The 17,472-nt window shown below is 33.0% G+C and overlaps 1 protein-coding gene across 6 annotated transcripts in view; it reads right to left on the reverse strand.

Annotated features, from left to right (window-relative positions):
* The window catches only part of LOC108724538 (uncharacterized), a 271,946-nt gene that overhangs the window by 12,129 nt on the left and 242,345 nt on the right, over window positions 1-17,472 (reverse strand). For all 6 annotated transcript variants that reach the window (XM_018450965.1, XM_018450966.1, XM_018450970.1 and 3 more), the window contains 2 exons: window positions 11,720-11,853; window positions 2,430-2,520 (listed from right to left, as the gene is read on the reverse strand). In XM_018450965.1, coding sequence (XP_018306467.1) covers window positions 2,430-2,520; window positions 11,720-11,853 — 225 coding nt within the window. The remainder of the gene's footprint in view (window positions 1-2,429; window positions 2,521-11,719; window positions 11,854-17,472) is intronic.

A 17,472-nucleotide genomic window follows, 5' to 3' on the forward strand; every position in this document is an offset into this window, starting at 1 on the left:
TTGAAAGAGAAAGACACACTACTGTTCATAAATTTTCGGACTTAGATTACAAAAATACAATAAAACATATTCTTGAAAATTTTCTTTATTTTGATGATATAATTTGATCTTTTTTAATTATAAAATAATAAAAAGATCTTTTACGGATTGATATACTGCTTGGAACACTTTTTTCCATAAAAAATTCTCTTGTTTTTATACGGCGTTACATATTTGGATATTCTATCAATTAATTTTTCAAATGTACTTGAACGATATTTTCTCTTCTTAATCCCTGAAATGCACTTTTCTCACAAAGGAAGATTTTTTATAAAAAAATTTGTAAGTTTTTTAGAGACAATATATCAAACTGTGAGGAGAGATAGTTTTGTTATTTTATAGTTAAAAAATCAAATTATATTATCAAAATAAAACATTAAAGGAAGAATATGTATTTTATTTTTAGGGATGTTCGGGAATTTATAAATAATAGAAATAATTTAAAGTAAAGTGAGAGTTTTTAACGTTTATGTTTTTAAACAACGCATATTTAACATTTGAGAATAATGCTTACGCTTACGCTTTTAAGGAGCAGTCGTGTTTGAATAACGTAGTTGTAAGCATGTCACCGCAAAGGGAAATTGTTTGCTGCCGTGGTTGAAGCTTTTGTGAAAGTAAATATAACATCGTTTCCATGGTCATTTCAGTGGTCTCATTTCAATAGTGAAATCTTTATATTATTTAACCTATAACTTTTGTATATGAACGAATTTCATAATAAAAATTATATTGAGTATCCCATAGATAGTGATGCAAAAATTATTTCTTATAACCGTGAATTATTTTCTTGCACTTTTTGGTTTTTTTGAAGATCATCCTTAACGGACGGAATAATACCCAACTGATTTTGATACATTTTGCATCAGTTATTTATATTTTTCACTGATGTATGTTAATTTTTTGTTTATAAAAAGTTACACTGTGTTCAGTGTCATTATATGTTTGAAATGTAACTAGGTACGTGAGACATTTTTCTGCAAATTTTCGTATCACTTTAAAGTTGAAATTGACGAAATAACCCCACCATATCTTACTGTATAAATTTTTTAAAGAATTTAAAGATAAAACCTTCAAAATTTCAATATAATCAATAGAGGTCTGATTTAATATAATACAGGGTGTTCCACGGGAAGGTTGAAACTAATCAGCTGTCATTTTCGAAAGTATTCAGTTATTGAAAAAACAAAAATTACTCTGAAAAGAGGAAAGTCTACAATTTTTAATGAGTATAAATAAAATTTAATAAAATGTTTGTATATCAATTAATTTTATTCCCGTGGGACACCCTGTATAATGAATTTTAGTTACAATGCATTTTTTTAATTTAATAATTCTTGAGTTTAATAATTTTTTACCATGCCATATGATATTTAACTATTTCTTCAGAAAGAAAAGTGCAATAATAAGATAAACCTTCACAAAAGGAAAAAGAGGAATCATAAATCTTCACAAAGGTTGAAATCGCGGAATTAGATCGCCCGAACGGAGTCGACCCGGCCGATGATACGATGTGCGCGAAACGAGACAAAGCTGCCGTGAACCTGGCACGCTACTTGACGTTTAATAATGGGAACCGAGCAAAATTCGGGTTTGTAACAATGCCTGGAACAATCCGAGCGGAGAGTGCTCGCATGATAAAATACAATAAGAGCATGTCGCTGTGAAGGAGACCGGTATTATTGGATAAGGGGAAACCTTTTACGGGACTGTCATCGCGCTGCGGCTTCCACGCAAACCATAATATACCTCACACAACGCGCGATTTCCCAACAATAAGTGTTCGATTGTCGTCTGATCGCATATCAACATCATCGATTATCTCGTTCGCGTGTCGTTGTCTCGTGTAGCATCATGATATGCCATATTTGATTGACAAAGATGGGGACAAATCTTGGAGATAAATTTGTCGTGAATACCTTCTATTCCGTTTCAACACACACTGACTGTGTCTACAAAAATCTCGTGACTACAAAAATGAAGCTCGTTTAGTAAATCGTGATATGTCTATTAAGTTTTTAAGTTAAATATTATACGATAAATATTTATAACCTAGGAAAATTAAATTTTGTTTTGCGTTTCGGAAGTAAAATTCCATAAAAGATTTGTTTGCAAGAAATTGTTCGAAATGACGATCATTAAATTTTATAGGGAATTTAAAAACCTTTTGATTTCGATTGAATGCTGCAATAAAAAATTGGCTGCTGCAATCAATTAAAAATGTTGTGCCATATTTTACCATCTAATTTGCTGCAGCAATCAATCTTTTCTTTCAGTGTAATATTTTCGTTTATACAAGATTACGAAGAAAATATTAAAAAAAATATTTAGATAAGATCTAAAATGTAATGAGTTATTTAACAATCTGTGAGGATCAAACAAATCTTACGTACTTCGTAGGACAGTGTAAGCGCCGTTTTCTCCTGCTTCAGCTGTTCGGCCCGGTGCTTATGTTGCAACAGACTCCGCGACGACTCCTCCATTCTGCAACAACAAATCAGAACCGTCAGCGAAAGGAAGCTTGATGATTTTAATCCCCGATGAAAAGATCCTAATTGAATGAGTCATTGAGACTATTCTCGTAGCCTCCTCGGTAGCTTTCTATTGTGCTGAGAAATTTATATGCTCTCTCGTCAACTTTGCCTTGGTCCTGAAGAATCTCGCTTTCGAAAGGGATTCCATTCTCACGACATAAATTTACAAAGATCTCTTTTTTTACTACACTCCCTCTATTCTTGTCTCGTGTTCACTCTATGCAATAACTTTTTAAAATCATATGGAAAAAATGTCTACGGTTGTCAGGACCAAAAGTCATCCATCAATACATTTTTTGTTATAAGAACTATAGTACGATTGTGATAATCGTAAGATTGGTACATATATCTTAACGGTTATAGCTATTAGATATGTCCATTTTACGGTTATCATAACCAAATATATTGATGGGCGAAAATTATTATTATTTTCAGTTGTGGCAATCGTAACATTTTTTCTGTGCATAATTATAATTTACTAAATTTATAAATATAAATAATTATAAATATAATTATAAGTTGCTAAATACAATATTGTTATTAGTTATTACTAATATTAAATAAATATTAATTATATAAGTAAGTATAATACTTGCGCATCGTAAGTATTGCACTCATAGGGCCGTATATATATTCATGTCTTACTTTTATCGAAAATGCGCGCGTTTATTTTTGAAATTCTATATAATGTAAATAACGTATAATAAAATATATACTAAAGTCGGTGATATACGATGCTTGTTTTCCTCCTGTATTGTTAGTTGGATTAGATTCTTGCCACCATATTGACTGCAATGCTGGCACTGTCAGCACCGCAGATTTTAATCTAGGTAGCAATCCAACTTATCCAGCAAGAAAACGAGCATCATGTGCCACTAAATGTGTTATCGATAAAAGCGAGGTATAAATACGGATCATAATATATTTTCATAAAAATAAAATACTAAAATTACAAATACCTCTCTCTAAGAAACTTATTACAATTGGCTCCAAGTTTGACAATTATTTCCAAACTTTTCACTGGTACCCTCTTAACAATTCTAGACTTGAGTATTAAGTAGACTTAAGTATCCTTAAATATATTTTATATTCTTCAGGCGGTGCCTTCATTTCCTTAGTGTCAAACTTGGCTTCCGTATTATTCAAGAAGATCGAAGCAAATCGAAAGATCGGTATTTTTGTTTGGCGAACTTCCTCATGCGCAAATGTTTCGCGGAGTTAATGATCTGATTAGGGATGCAAGGGCGCGGTTGAGATATGAAGCCGATTTAAGCTTTTCGAGGGAGGTTTTCGAGCGAGAGGTTGCCACAGCGCCTGGCAACACCCTCCGTCTTTCTATCGCATCGGTGCGGCCCCCCACGGAACGAGATATCGTTGCTTATGTCCTTGACGAAATAACTTTCGAACTAGTTACGAGTTTCAATTCGATTGTACTCTGTTGACACTTAATAAAGGTAAATTCACGGCTCTCGCATAAGAAAATCACTCATTTCGTTAATCGAATAACTAAATATATGATAAAAATTTAATACATGTGTTTTATATTATAAAAATACATTTAATATATGATATATATGATATATGTAGATACAGAGAAAAAGATTTCTTTAGATTTAATAAATTTTATTGTATCCAAATAAATTTGTTGTTTGGAATGGTTCAAACAAACCAATGTTTAAATCAATAAGTGCGGTTGTTTGAATTTGAAACAATGTATATATCTTTGTTTTAAATACATTATTTGTTTGAACAGATAATATTTATCTTCGGCATTCGCGTGATCAAATTGTACTGCACAAACATAATTAATATAGCATATAATGCTGTTCGTTTGTCACTAATTATATTACTATTTTTATTAACAAACAATTATTGGTATTGTTAAATTAATCGGGTTGAATAAATGGAGCTCAAAAAATAGAGCAGCAAAAAATGCTTAGAAAATTTTTTAAAGCACTTTGTAATTTATTTCGTAGCTGTTTGCTGTTTTACATTTTTGGCTATGCGAGGAAGTACGAAAGACCAGCGCGATCGATCGTCGAAGTAGCGCTCGCAATTGCTGCACCCTTAAAACGGGGTATACATATAGCTCCCCCAAGCAGCGCTCCCTCGCCCACACTCACTCTCTCCACCGCCTTTCTACTTCTCTCTGTTTTCGCTCGAAACACATGGCACGAGCAAGCCGGTCCTCATGATTTACAACTGTTGCTCAGCAAATTCGATTACGATGATTCTGGGGTACTGTGTAGCCTCGAATTGCAGGAAAGGTGCTTGTTAATGTCGTATAGTCACTCAAGAATGTCTACACGAATTAATTTTTTTTTAAACAATGATTTAATGTATTATTCATTTTATTATGCATTCAATCATTTATCATTATCATTTATGTCATTATTTTATTTATATAATTTTTTTTGTATATATGCGCTTGTTTCTTTCATTGGAATTAAAACTATTCTTATTTCTTAAGATTTTTTTTGTGTCTTTGAACCATATATTTCTCTCTTTAAATTTAATTCCTCTTCTTATTTTTACATCCTGAATATATAATAATGAAAAGGTTCTAAAGAATAAATCAAAAAGATGAGATATGTCTATAAGAACCAATACTAGTTTTTCATGCGTTAAACTTTAATGACTAAATAACTAAATTAAATATAATGTAAACATTTTACAGTTTTGAGTTGTTTTCAATAACATAATAATCGTCTATTCAAAAATTTAGTTCGATAGTATTACTATCTTGTTTTATTGCCACAAGTGACTTCTATAATGATATGTATGAACATGTAATCTTTGAATAGACGATTATTGTGTGTGTGTATTGAAGATGACTCAAAAGTGTCTGTGAGTCGAAACGTTTACATAAAAAATTTAAATTCAATTTAAATTAAATTGTTGATTCTTATAAGCATCTCATCTCTTTGATTTATATTCTGAATAAATGCCATCAAAATCGCAATTTCTTTTTCAATTTTAGCTTCACTTATTTTATTTCGTTTTGTTTACATCTCGAATGCTTATTTCTGTTTCAAGAGAAAACCCTTACACGAGATTTATATTTTCCATTAAGTAACGTCAGAGAACGAATCTCTGACGCTAGAACGAGGGTTTAGATCTAGCTGCACTATTGTTATTATTAGTTATACATGTCGGTAGTTGTGTGAGTGGCAGTGGTACGCACGTTCCGACGCACGCACCCACGCGTGAGCTTCGCAAACTCAGAATCAACAGAATAAACAGTTATCGGTGTTTAATCGCGCGGCATTAATGCGTTGCGACTCTTTGTGCGTTGACGTCATTATCATATGGAAATTGTTCCATACGTCGCCGTGTCGGTTTTACGCGCGTAGTATCGGTGATACGAACGATTCCGCGTTCGTTAGCGTGTCGCCGTTGCGCCGAAACTTCATTGATTACGAATCAACATTCGTTTTATACATGAACGTGGAATACATCCCATGAACTCCCCGTCACACAGCGTCATTGACGCCGATAGAATGGATGCAGAGTTCGGCGGCACGATTGTGCGGGATGAAGATTAATTTCCGGCGACCGCCCGCTCTCATATCCGTGAAATAACGCGCGTTGCGTTAAACACAATAGCCGCAGAATCGATCTTCGCGTTGCATCTTCAGCATTTCTACTTCAGCTGCGTTTCGATTTGTAATACGAGTCTTTCTCCCCGAATTTATATCTATTACATAAGCGAACTGTTGTTTTGTTATACTCTATTGTATATATGTATTTATTGTGGACGAGATTCGTCACAAATCTTCAGTCGACATCGATATTACAAAAACTACATATGTAAAACTGCCATTTTATAAGTCTTTTTAATTAATAGTTTTCAATTTCATTTAATTTTAATTACACACCGAGAAAAAAGTTTTTAATATTTCGTAACTGTAATTACGGTAAGTGTCAAATTATGATTATTACTGTTATAATGTAAGTAATAATAACTATATGTATAGTTTTGTCAACAAACATATACAGGAACATGTCTTACAACTACCGCATTTCCTCTTAAGAACGTATTCTTGAGATAATATTGAGACAAAAATCCTAATACGAAAATGTCAAGATTACAATAATTTTTTTAATAATAAGCTAACTTTAAATGTTTATAAGTAAACATTTACTTTTATAGCCTTTATTATTATTTCTGGATTCTTTTGAACATTCTAAGACGAAAATCCTAATACGAAAATATCGAAGCTATAATAATTTTTGAATTGCAAACTATTAATTAACCAATTATAATTAAAAAACTATTGTAGTCTCGACATTTTTGTATTACAATTTTTTCGTCTCAAAATTACCTCAAGGATACGTTCTTAAAAGAAAATGCGGTAGTTGTGAGGCACCTTGTATATTATTGGCAACCGAAAATATTACAATTATAGTAACTTCAATTATTTTTATGGTCATTTCAACTATGGTAACAATAATAATAATTATAATTATAGTCATACATTTTTGGTTGCCAACTATGTATGTATATATTTGTTGATAAAACTATACATATAAGTATTATTATTACTAATATTGTAGCATGGTAATAATCATAATTATAGTAACATGTAATTATAGTTACAGACACAAAAAATTTTTCTCTCAATGGGTATTTCATAGAATATTCATTTATTATTTATTTATTTATTCTGACAATTTATCGAAAAAATGTCAGCTACTTAAATGCATTTTAAAATCGCCTGCTGGCGTGAGAGAAATTCTAAGAAAATCCGAGAAGCGAAGAGCATACCTACATACGTGCGCCACGCGAACAGTTCTCTCTTACTTTCCATTCTCCTGCCTTTCTCCTTCGTATGTACGTATAGCTATTTAGGTTGCATTGTTCCTGTGGTTAATAGGATTCTCTGTAGCGACTGAAAGGGCGAAAGGGCTTGGAAAATTCAATTTCGTGTCCGACCGCGTAAAAATAATACTACGCTCTCACTCTTATGGGCCGCTCGTAAAAAGCCGCTTCCAGTACGAGGGCCGCATTTTTAATTTCCCGCGATCGCGACTAGATTCCACGTAGGGAACGCAGCGTGGGAACAAAAGATCACGTTTAATTGAGCGGTCAGTGTGCACGTTTCGAGATGTCCAGAGCCCGGAATTTTAAGTATCGTCCGGTCCTCTGAGCCTTGCGCTCTTATCGAGAAGTGCTTTCGGCGGACTACTACAGAGAAAACACTTGGGTCCTGATTTATATCGGCGATAGTAGAAAAGGGTAAAATATTGTATGGAGAGCTTGCCCATGAAACTAGATTGCGTTTATCACTATTTATAATTTTTTTAGTCAGCGATATACTTTTCGTTACGTAAACAAATATTTTCTCGCAATACACGTTAGATGATTCTAAAAGCATACCTAATTTAAGTAAATATTTGCAAATTATATTTAAAATTTGTATTCCAATTATATAAAACTATCAAATCTCTTAATTGTTATTAAAAATTCAATGTTTGTAAAGTTTTATCCAGCGGTTACTTTATAAAAAAAAAACATGTTTTAAGATCATCCCTCATAAAAGTCTAATACTGATTAATTCAATACTAACCAATTTATTATTAAAAGATAGTAATTAATTATTTATTTGGTATACTAAAAATATTAAACAACAGTTTTTTTAATTCCTAAAAGAAGTAATTAATCACTGTCTTTTTAAGTAATGGCGAGTTATATTTCTGTGATTTCAAAGAAATTTTCTGACATTTAATTATGTCACGTTATGTGTCAATTTTATGAATATTCATTTATTGTACTCTGCTCTAATAATACATATATACAGTGTTAAATATTATATCTTAAAATTTTACTTATGTCGACATATATTATAATAGAAAAATCACATTAATGTAAACAAAAGTTTTAAGATATTTGGCGGCTATGAAAAATTAAAATTTGACGATGATTAATGCTCATTGGGATCAAATCGGATGTAAAGACATGAGGAATAACATAAGAGACACAAAAGGGAAGCGAGTAGACCGTGTCGCCGCGTGCAACGTGTGATTATTTATTCACGGGAGAGAGAACCGTCACGACGACATATCCGGCTGGTTATAATGCATCATGTCACGTTGCGCGCTGTAAAACAGGGATATCAATTTGCCGTACACGCATCGTTCATGCGTGTTGCGTGATGCGCCATACCGGTGGATGAGCCATTTTTTCCCGGGAACCGTGTTTACAGAATGAATAAAAGTCCACGTAGATCACGTAAAGACTCGAAATTCTGCCATGCGATGATTCTACATTCCTCACATTAACCTTACGTAAAATCCCAAAATTATGGCATATTCACTTTTATTATATTGTGAGAATTTTTATGTGTACAACTAATTTTCTCTGCCTGTTCGTCAAAGAGACTCAAAGTTCCCAATGCATTTCTTAAAAAGATTTTGCTACATTATTGCTTGAAACGATAAAAATAAAAACATTGCTATTTATTCTCAGAAAATTAAAAAAATTTTTATAAACTAACAATTTTTTCGTGGATAGCATCTTTCACCCGAAAAGTACATTTTAAATAGATTTTAATGAAAAAAATATTATCAATTTTTATAAAACAAAAACGTAAAATTATATACAGGGTGTATCTTAAAATTATATATAGGGTGTATCTCAAATAAATTAAAGTAACCACATTTGAAAATAATCTCTTCGAATTATGGAAGTGCCATTGATATTTAAGTATCATTATTTGGTATATGTAAGCCCAAACGACTATAGTCGTTTTATTAGCAATATTCTATGTTGGAATTGGTTGGAATAGTCTGCGATTTTTCTCTATCGCCAGTCAAGTTGATAAGTCCGGCCGACGGTCCGCCAGTTTAATTTCTATAGCGAGTTATTGAAGCTCGGGAAAAAGATTCCTCTTTTTTTTTGTTCGTTCGTTGATGCCGATTCAAAGGACCGCGTTTGAAAGGCTTTCCTATCGTGTACTTGACGAAGCGAATCGTTGGTTTTGACAGAAATGTACACGAGGGGCCTTCCTTCGTGATCAATGTGCGCCAATCTATCGAATTATTCGGTAAATAATCCGTGTATATGGTCCCGACGATAAAGAAATCCATTTCTGTTCGCTAACAACATTTCTCCGAAAGGATTCGGTGAAATCGATTCTTGGATGCTTTATCGAGATTAATAAAAGCATTTATTCAAAAAATATATTTCTTTGAACACAAAGCTATATTAGATATGAGATTCTAATCCTATAGTAAATCGATGAAATATGCGTTCCGTAAAATATACAATCAAATCATCTCTCTTTGTACTCTGAAATTCAGGTAATCTTTAATTCTTTAATACCTGTTTGTCCATACATTTTTAAAGTCCAAATTTCTAGTTTTTAAACTTGATGTTTTTAAAATAAGTTTTAAAAGAAATTCGAAGAAATTTATTTTAAATGCTATTTGCAATGCTTTTCTAAGCTAAACAAGTATCTCTGATGTTAGTGTCCCTAGAAGATTGAGTCCGGTCACTCAAGGGCATCTCCTGAATCCTTCAAGAGATTTTAGCCGTCGGTCGGACAACTTGGATAATGCAAATGCCGGCAGTACTGTAACTTTCGAATCTCATAACTCGAAATGTACTTAACGAAAAAATACTTTATTATAGCGTTTTGGAAAGCTCTTGAAATAAGCTACAAGAAAAAAAATGGAGGGTTCCGTTTAAAAAATTCAAAGTGGCCTTGCTCTCACTTTGACAACGCTATCCAAGGTCGAACAAATGGTACTATCTTACGCTCTCTTCAAGGTCATAAAACTTTTGTCTGAACATATTAGTCATTTGACACACACTTTCAGAGATAATAGCTTATAACACTTTACATGGGTTACCCTGTATAATCGGATATCAATGATATCCGGCTATCCTACCAGATATTTAAAAAATACCGAATATTTCCCGGATATCTGGTGCAACCCTAATAGAAATGTTTCTCTCTCTCTCTCTCTCTCTCTCTCTCTCTCTCTCCATATATATATATATATATATTTGCGAAGTTTTCTCCGAAACATATGGTGGGAGCATATTTTAAAAAGTTTTCAATACCTATTAAGAAATATTTTTCGTTTGAGAATCTCGTTAATTGACTATCAAGAGCCTTTTTTCATTCCGGACGCGCGATATCGCAACGATGTTTCGATATTCGCAATACTAAATCGAAACAGGGAGGGCGACAAAGGCATAGAGGGGTTGCTATTTAGATAACTCGCGGTATGTCATGGACGAGAGCCAATATCGATGATTTACCATTCGATCCGCCGGTTATTGCGTGGGAAACGCGCGGTCTCATTATTTATACGTTACACCGATATTTTTATATTTATGTATCGCGCGCGATCCGCATGCAGGAAATAAAGTGCCGTCTGCACGGTCGTGAATGAAATAAGCAATTTTCGCGAAGCGGAGAGCTGCCGAAAGAACGGGAAGAAATCGATTTCGCGTGCTACTTGACGGTTTTGAATTATTGGTGGAAACTTCATAAGATGATTTGCACTCGCGATTTCGCTTTCTGCTTGTGTTTAAGGGGTCTGTATTACCGACTAAACTGTATAATTTTTGTATAACAATTACTTTTTTCCTCTTTTACTGATTCAAAAATCCTTTTCCAGAATTAAAGTATTCGCATTAATACGTGTCTGTAAGATGGAGCCTGAGAACGACAAAAAATTTCGAAATCGAGATCTTTTTTACCATTTCTTAGTTTAATATAGTACTTACATACGAAATAAGGTAATAGGGCCCAATGTGGGCCCCCTAAGCTTCGAGAATTTTTTAAATTTTTTGCTGAGGTTAAAGTTAAAAATTTTTTTTCTTCACAACATTGAAGTACTTTTGAAACCGTACAACTTTTCTATATACAAACCGTTTAAATCTATAAAAAAATTATCAATAAAAAACTGGTGACTTCCTGTTTGTTTTTCTAAATGGAAAAAATTTCAAAGCATTCTAACAATAAGAAGATGTAAAATGTATAAGAAGAGGAGAGAACCGCGAATATATTGAAGATTTATTTCGAGGAAAATCCAATAGAAGTGAAATTCTCAACTTTTGTTTAACGATGTGTTCAATACCTTCGTCGTATTCTCTTTCAAGAAAACAGTAATTCTGAAATCGTTAAATCTCTCACCTGGCCAGCTCTCTCTGAAGATGATGTACTCTCGAGCGTGCTCTTTCAGCCTCAGCCGTAGCCTCGCGTACTCGAGCTTCGGCCTCCATTCGTTGCCGGCGTTCTCGTTCCACATCTCGTTGCGTGGCCTCCCTCTACAACAATTCGAACATTGACATTTATTAATGAAAGTTCTCTGGTAGACAGAAAAAAAGAGGAAGAGAATGGGATGATAATTAAACGCGATGGTGGAACGACGGCGATGCAAAATTCAGCGTCGCGCGCCGCCCTCGAAAAATCGGTGTCGTTGCGACAGTTGTGAATAATGAAACGGCAATAATGACGTCGATACGAGCAATCGCGCATCGTGGAAAGGTATCGCCGACGCGAGTGTGATTAATTAATAGCGGATTTAATAAAGTGTTCGCAGCGACGCAACGCGCGGCGGACAACGCCAGTTGCTGTGTTATTCGTTGCTCGTTTCCCCGGAGTGGGGTAGAGGGGGACGTTAATTGACCTGCAATTAATCAGCGCGCACTCGTCATAATATATTCGTGATAACGTGCAATGAGCGGCACGATTAATAAATCACTGTCAAATCGTCCGTGCTTTTCATTCACCCGATTGGCAGAAGTGATCGAAATTTTCGGCTATCAGCTGAATTTTTCGCCACGATTGAAATCGACGGCGTAATTTTAGTGAATCAAATTTTATTGTAGTAAGACAAACCTTTCACAAATAACAAAATAAAAATAATCTTTTAACCTAGAACACTACTGATATTGAATGATATAATATTCATAAATCAATCTACAAGGACTCATACTATTCAAAAGAAATTTGGAGAAAATATTTCTTCGAACATAAAATTCACATATCAATAATATCAATTCGGTTCATTTTTGATTGAAAATGTAAGCGCGTTTTTTAATTAAAAGGTTTATATTATATCGGTATATTATTTGCGCAACAACTACCGCGCTTGACTCTTATTCTCCAAATTTCTTTTGATACAATACTATTATTGATATGTGAATTTTATGTTCGAAGAAATAGGCCATTCTTAATTAATGTAACACAGGATTTTCATCCATTTTACATTTTTAATAACAAAATATTTATATTCTAAATTTTATAACACAAATAACTTAATTATTGACTTAAAAGAAATGAAAATACACTATTAGATTCAATCTTGAAATGATATGGAGTACCTATGTAGTCTCATAACATTTAAAAATAAATAATAACACAAACCCGCTTAGAAATTGAAATTACTTATCACGTTCTCTATTATAACACTGACTATAATACTAAGGATCTAAATTGTTATATAATGGACTGAATTTTTAAAAGTTTGTTTTCAATTGTCAATATGTAAGTTTTTAGCATAGCAGATTGGGTTTCCTGATGGTCATTGAAGGCTTTAACGCTTGATAATTTCACTCATTTGCATGTTAAATTTATGAATAATAGCGTACTAGAATTAAGCAAGATTAAATATAACTTCACGTGGATGATAAAGCACATAGTTATTGTTCGAAAATATGAATTTAAAATGATGAATAAATAAAAACACCATGTATCTAAGGTAATCGAATAATATATGGCCTAGTACCCAATATGCCCTATTCGCTGTTTGTGGGTAATTATACGGTGAATTCGACAGACAGCACTAATAGTATAAAGTACAGGCTATCTGTTTGACTGGATTGCATCAGTTTATTGCTCAGTTTGTTTATTCTGTTATTATTAGTAAAGCAAAATGCAAAACATAGTCGTGATGTAATACTTCGTAGATAAATATAATTGCATTCTCTATATAACTATTGAGAGATGGTTATTAAAATTTCCGTAGATTATTTTATTGTAGGTCTGCATTTATATTTTACAACACGGCATTTAGTTATACTAGTATATTCGTTATAACGTTTTGTTTATAACCAAAGGAAGGAGAGACTCTTTTGTAATGTGCGATCAATATGACTAACCTAGACATACTAATGTAGCACACATCGATTGTAACAGTTTTTCAGTATAACTTTTGTTATTCCAAACCATGAGTTTTAATTCACCTGTTAAACATTATGGAAATAAGTAGATATAAGTAGATAAATAAATAAGTAAATAGGTCAATTGTTTAGAAAATAGTTCTTTGTGTCTTCTTACATGTTAATAAACATGTCAATACGTTAATAAACTTGTAATCTTATAAAAGCAACGTTGGATCACTTTATTTTTCATTTTTTTTTTTTTACGAAAAAGAGGGAAACATATATTTAGGTTATATTAGATATATGTCCTGGAAAGAATTACACGAGATAACCATTTCTATTTGAATAATTTATTTAGATAACGATTTGTTTGTTATTTGCAATGATTCATTTGATAGTCGCTTAAATAAGTAATACGGACTCGAGTAATTGCCTAAAATATTTTATAAATAATGTTTTACATATATGATTTAAATGCTATTTTTTTTTAAATTTTCATTGCATCTATGTAAATATTTGAAAATGTCTTATATATTTTTTAATGTTCAGAAATGTCTTCTCTTTTAAATTTATCAGTTTTCAATTTTGGACTCAGTAAAAGATTAGAAAAAAATTGCAAAGCTTATGTAGGCGATATAGGATCTAGTTACTTTAGATATATAGTATCGGTTTATCATTTGTAAAACATTTCAGGCAATTACTGGAGTAATTTCTACATTATTTATTTAAACAACTAATCGAATAAGCCACTGTAAATAACGGAGAATCGTTATCCGAATAAATTATTCGAATAAGAATGGTAGTCCCATGCATTCTAGAATAACACTCAATTCTGGGTCCGTAGTAAATCTGAACTTGGCGAAATTTATCGGCGGCAATGTCTGATCCTCGCTGGCGAATCCGGAATTCGATGGTCGCGAGTGCGGACTGAGAAAAAATGCGCGAGACGACGACCGAAAAAGCTCGTTGATCTTCGGATCGTCGCGTCCGCGTCGGGGCAGCGGGGTAGGAATTATTCATGAATTTAAATCGAAGCGCCGCACGCCACATTGATTACGCCCTTTCGGATCGCGGGCGAGAGTCCCGGCCCGCCGCGTCACGTCGCTTCTCTGTCCACTCTCCAAGTGCCATCAATAATTGTGCCGGACCAATGTGCCGAAAGCAATATTTCACGCGATTTAACCCGCCGGTAACCACGGCTATCTCGGGACCGGCCGTAAATTGTCGTTTGTCCCAGCCGGGAAGCACGAGAAGGACGAAGTTTCGAATGTGGTGTGAGATAATAATGCTCTCAGATTTGCAACGGTGGCGATCGGCTTTAGAAAAAAAGACGGGTGATTAGATTTATGTAGATTTAGGTCGTCTTATTAAAAGAAAATTGTGTAATCTTTTGGTCAAGAAAAACATGATAGTAAATAAAAATTTACTTTCATCCTGTTAGTTAAATGAACACTAATATTCTGACATGAAAAGTAACGATAATTTAAAGTAAGATTAAAAAAGTGCCTAAATAAAAAGTAGTAATAAAAGTAACAATCTTAGATAATGTCTAATAATTTCAATAAATTATATTTTTCAGTAATTGACAACATCTGTAATATTACTTCTTTTGCTCTTGAATTAGAAGACTTACGATTATCGCATTGAATTAAGTATGAAAATGTATATGACAAAAATCCTATTAAAACTAATAGCGCAATGTAGTATCTATGGTGCATTCACAATCAAAGGAAAACATAGTGACAGCAATAGATACCTATAGATGCACACTGAGAAAAAAATTATTTATTTGATTATATTAATTTATTTCTTTATTTTTTTCGATGGAGAATGTATATATTTAAGTCAAATATATTATATTTGTTAAATACATATGTATACAATGAAAAAAATTAAAAACAATTAAATTAATTTAGTGAAATAAACAACTTTTTTCTCAGTGTAACAACTATGTCTTATATTATGTAGAATTAATGTACATAGTTGAATAAATTATTTCATAGCTACAATAATTGTGAAATAGTTTATTCAACCATGCAAATAATTATATCTATAAAACTGTTATCATCTACATAGTTGTCACTATTATGATTTTCCCTGAGTGTGCGATATCTATTTACAATACACCACAATATCCATAATGTCATATATACTCTTGGTGCACACTTTTATATTCACAGAAAGATCGCCGATTTATCTCAGCTCGCCGCGTTTACAATCGAATTCGTAAAAATTCCGCCAACGTCGACGGATATCGTCGCGATCAAGCGGAAGTTCGCCGAAGAAAGGACCCGGGTGAATTCGAGGATGTGGGGTCCAAAGGGGAGATATCGAGGAATACAATCTGGTAAAAGCCGGGTTGACCGCCACTCGCGCGCGCGGAGGGTTTAAGGAATAGCCAGAGCGGATTTATGGCAGTCTTAAATTCTAACGAACGCTCTTATCCACCCCCAATGGATTTTCCCGCGATTTGCTTTCCATCGAGAATGCCGTATTTGCGTGGTTACTTCCATTTGAAACGCGATTTTCAGTCGTCCTGAGAAATTCGTGAAGATTTTACAGCTTGAATCACGAAGGCAGACATCTTTCCCGTCAAATTCAATGCGAAATCGTGATTTTACGACAAGTGTACTTTTCCTACTATTCAAAATCAAGGAAGCAGAAACGAGGACATTTCTACACTTGTGAAACGATAGAAAATAGCTAAAAATTATGTTCTTCCATGAAATAAATATAGTTATGCGTATTAAATAAAAAAATGAAAATTTAAAAAATTTCATAAAGAAGAAGTTCATACAGATCTTTTATACTTCACGGAAAAAACGATGTTGCTAAATTATCTATAAATTTAGCTAGATTTGAAAGTAATTTTGTTTAAGTAATTTACTGTCTAAATAATTATGTAAAACGCTTTAAACGTTGATGACAATGCTGTAATAAGTTTCAACATCCTAGTAATAAGTTTAAGCGTCATACATAACTATTGATGAACAAGATTATTTTCAGATCCGTATCTGGCTAAATTTTTAGGTACTTGAGCAAAATCGGTTTTCCGTGTATTAAAGCTCCTGAATAATCGTTGCGGCCATATTGAATCGTGGCGTTATAAGTGAGAAATGACATGTTGAAGTTTCTTGCATGCCATTTGTAAATAAACAGAATATTCGGGTAAAACAAAATGATGAATCACTTTAAAATACTTGTAAAAATGGAAGAGTCAAAAATAAAAGCTGTCCTTTCCCCTGACAGTTAGTAAATAGTCAAAAAGGCATGTAAAGTGTGTTTACTAGTGTTTACTTAATGCGCATGCGTTGTAGCCTATTTTCACTCTATGTACATTTTATAACTATTTACATTTTTATAAGTGTTTTAGGCCGAAATCAAACTACGCATTGAAGATTGAGATTGAAGATTGAAGATTGAAATTTGACCAATAAGAACAAAGAAATTTTAGCTCCTTTTGTTTTGATTGGTTAAATTTGAATTTTTCAATCTTCAATCTCAATCTTCAATGCGTAGTCTGATTTCGATTTAAAGCGATCTTATTATTTTGTTTTATCCAAATTCTCTTTCTCTCTCTCTCTCTCTCTCTCTCTCTCTGTTTCTTTCTTTCTCCTTATTTACAAATGATATGTAAGAAACTTCATTGTCTTGTTTTTGACATCACGATCCAATGATCGCAGCAACTTAGGAGAACCTTAAATTTAGAAAATTATTTTACCCCGTTGTAATACTAGATACATTTTACTGAAATATAATTCAGATTCAGAGATTTTGTAA

The sequence above is a fragment of the Mycetomoellerius zeteki genome, unplaced genomic scaffold (genome assembly GCF_001594055.1).
Source record: "Mycetomoellerius zeteki isolate Tzet28-1 unplaced genomic scaffold, Tzet1.0 scaffold308, whole genome shotgun sequence".
NCBI classification, from domain to species: domain Eukaryota; kingdom Metazoa; phylum Arthropoda; class Insecta; order Hymenoptera; family Formicidae; genus Mycetomoellerius; species Mycetomoellerius zeteki.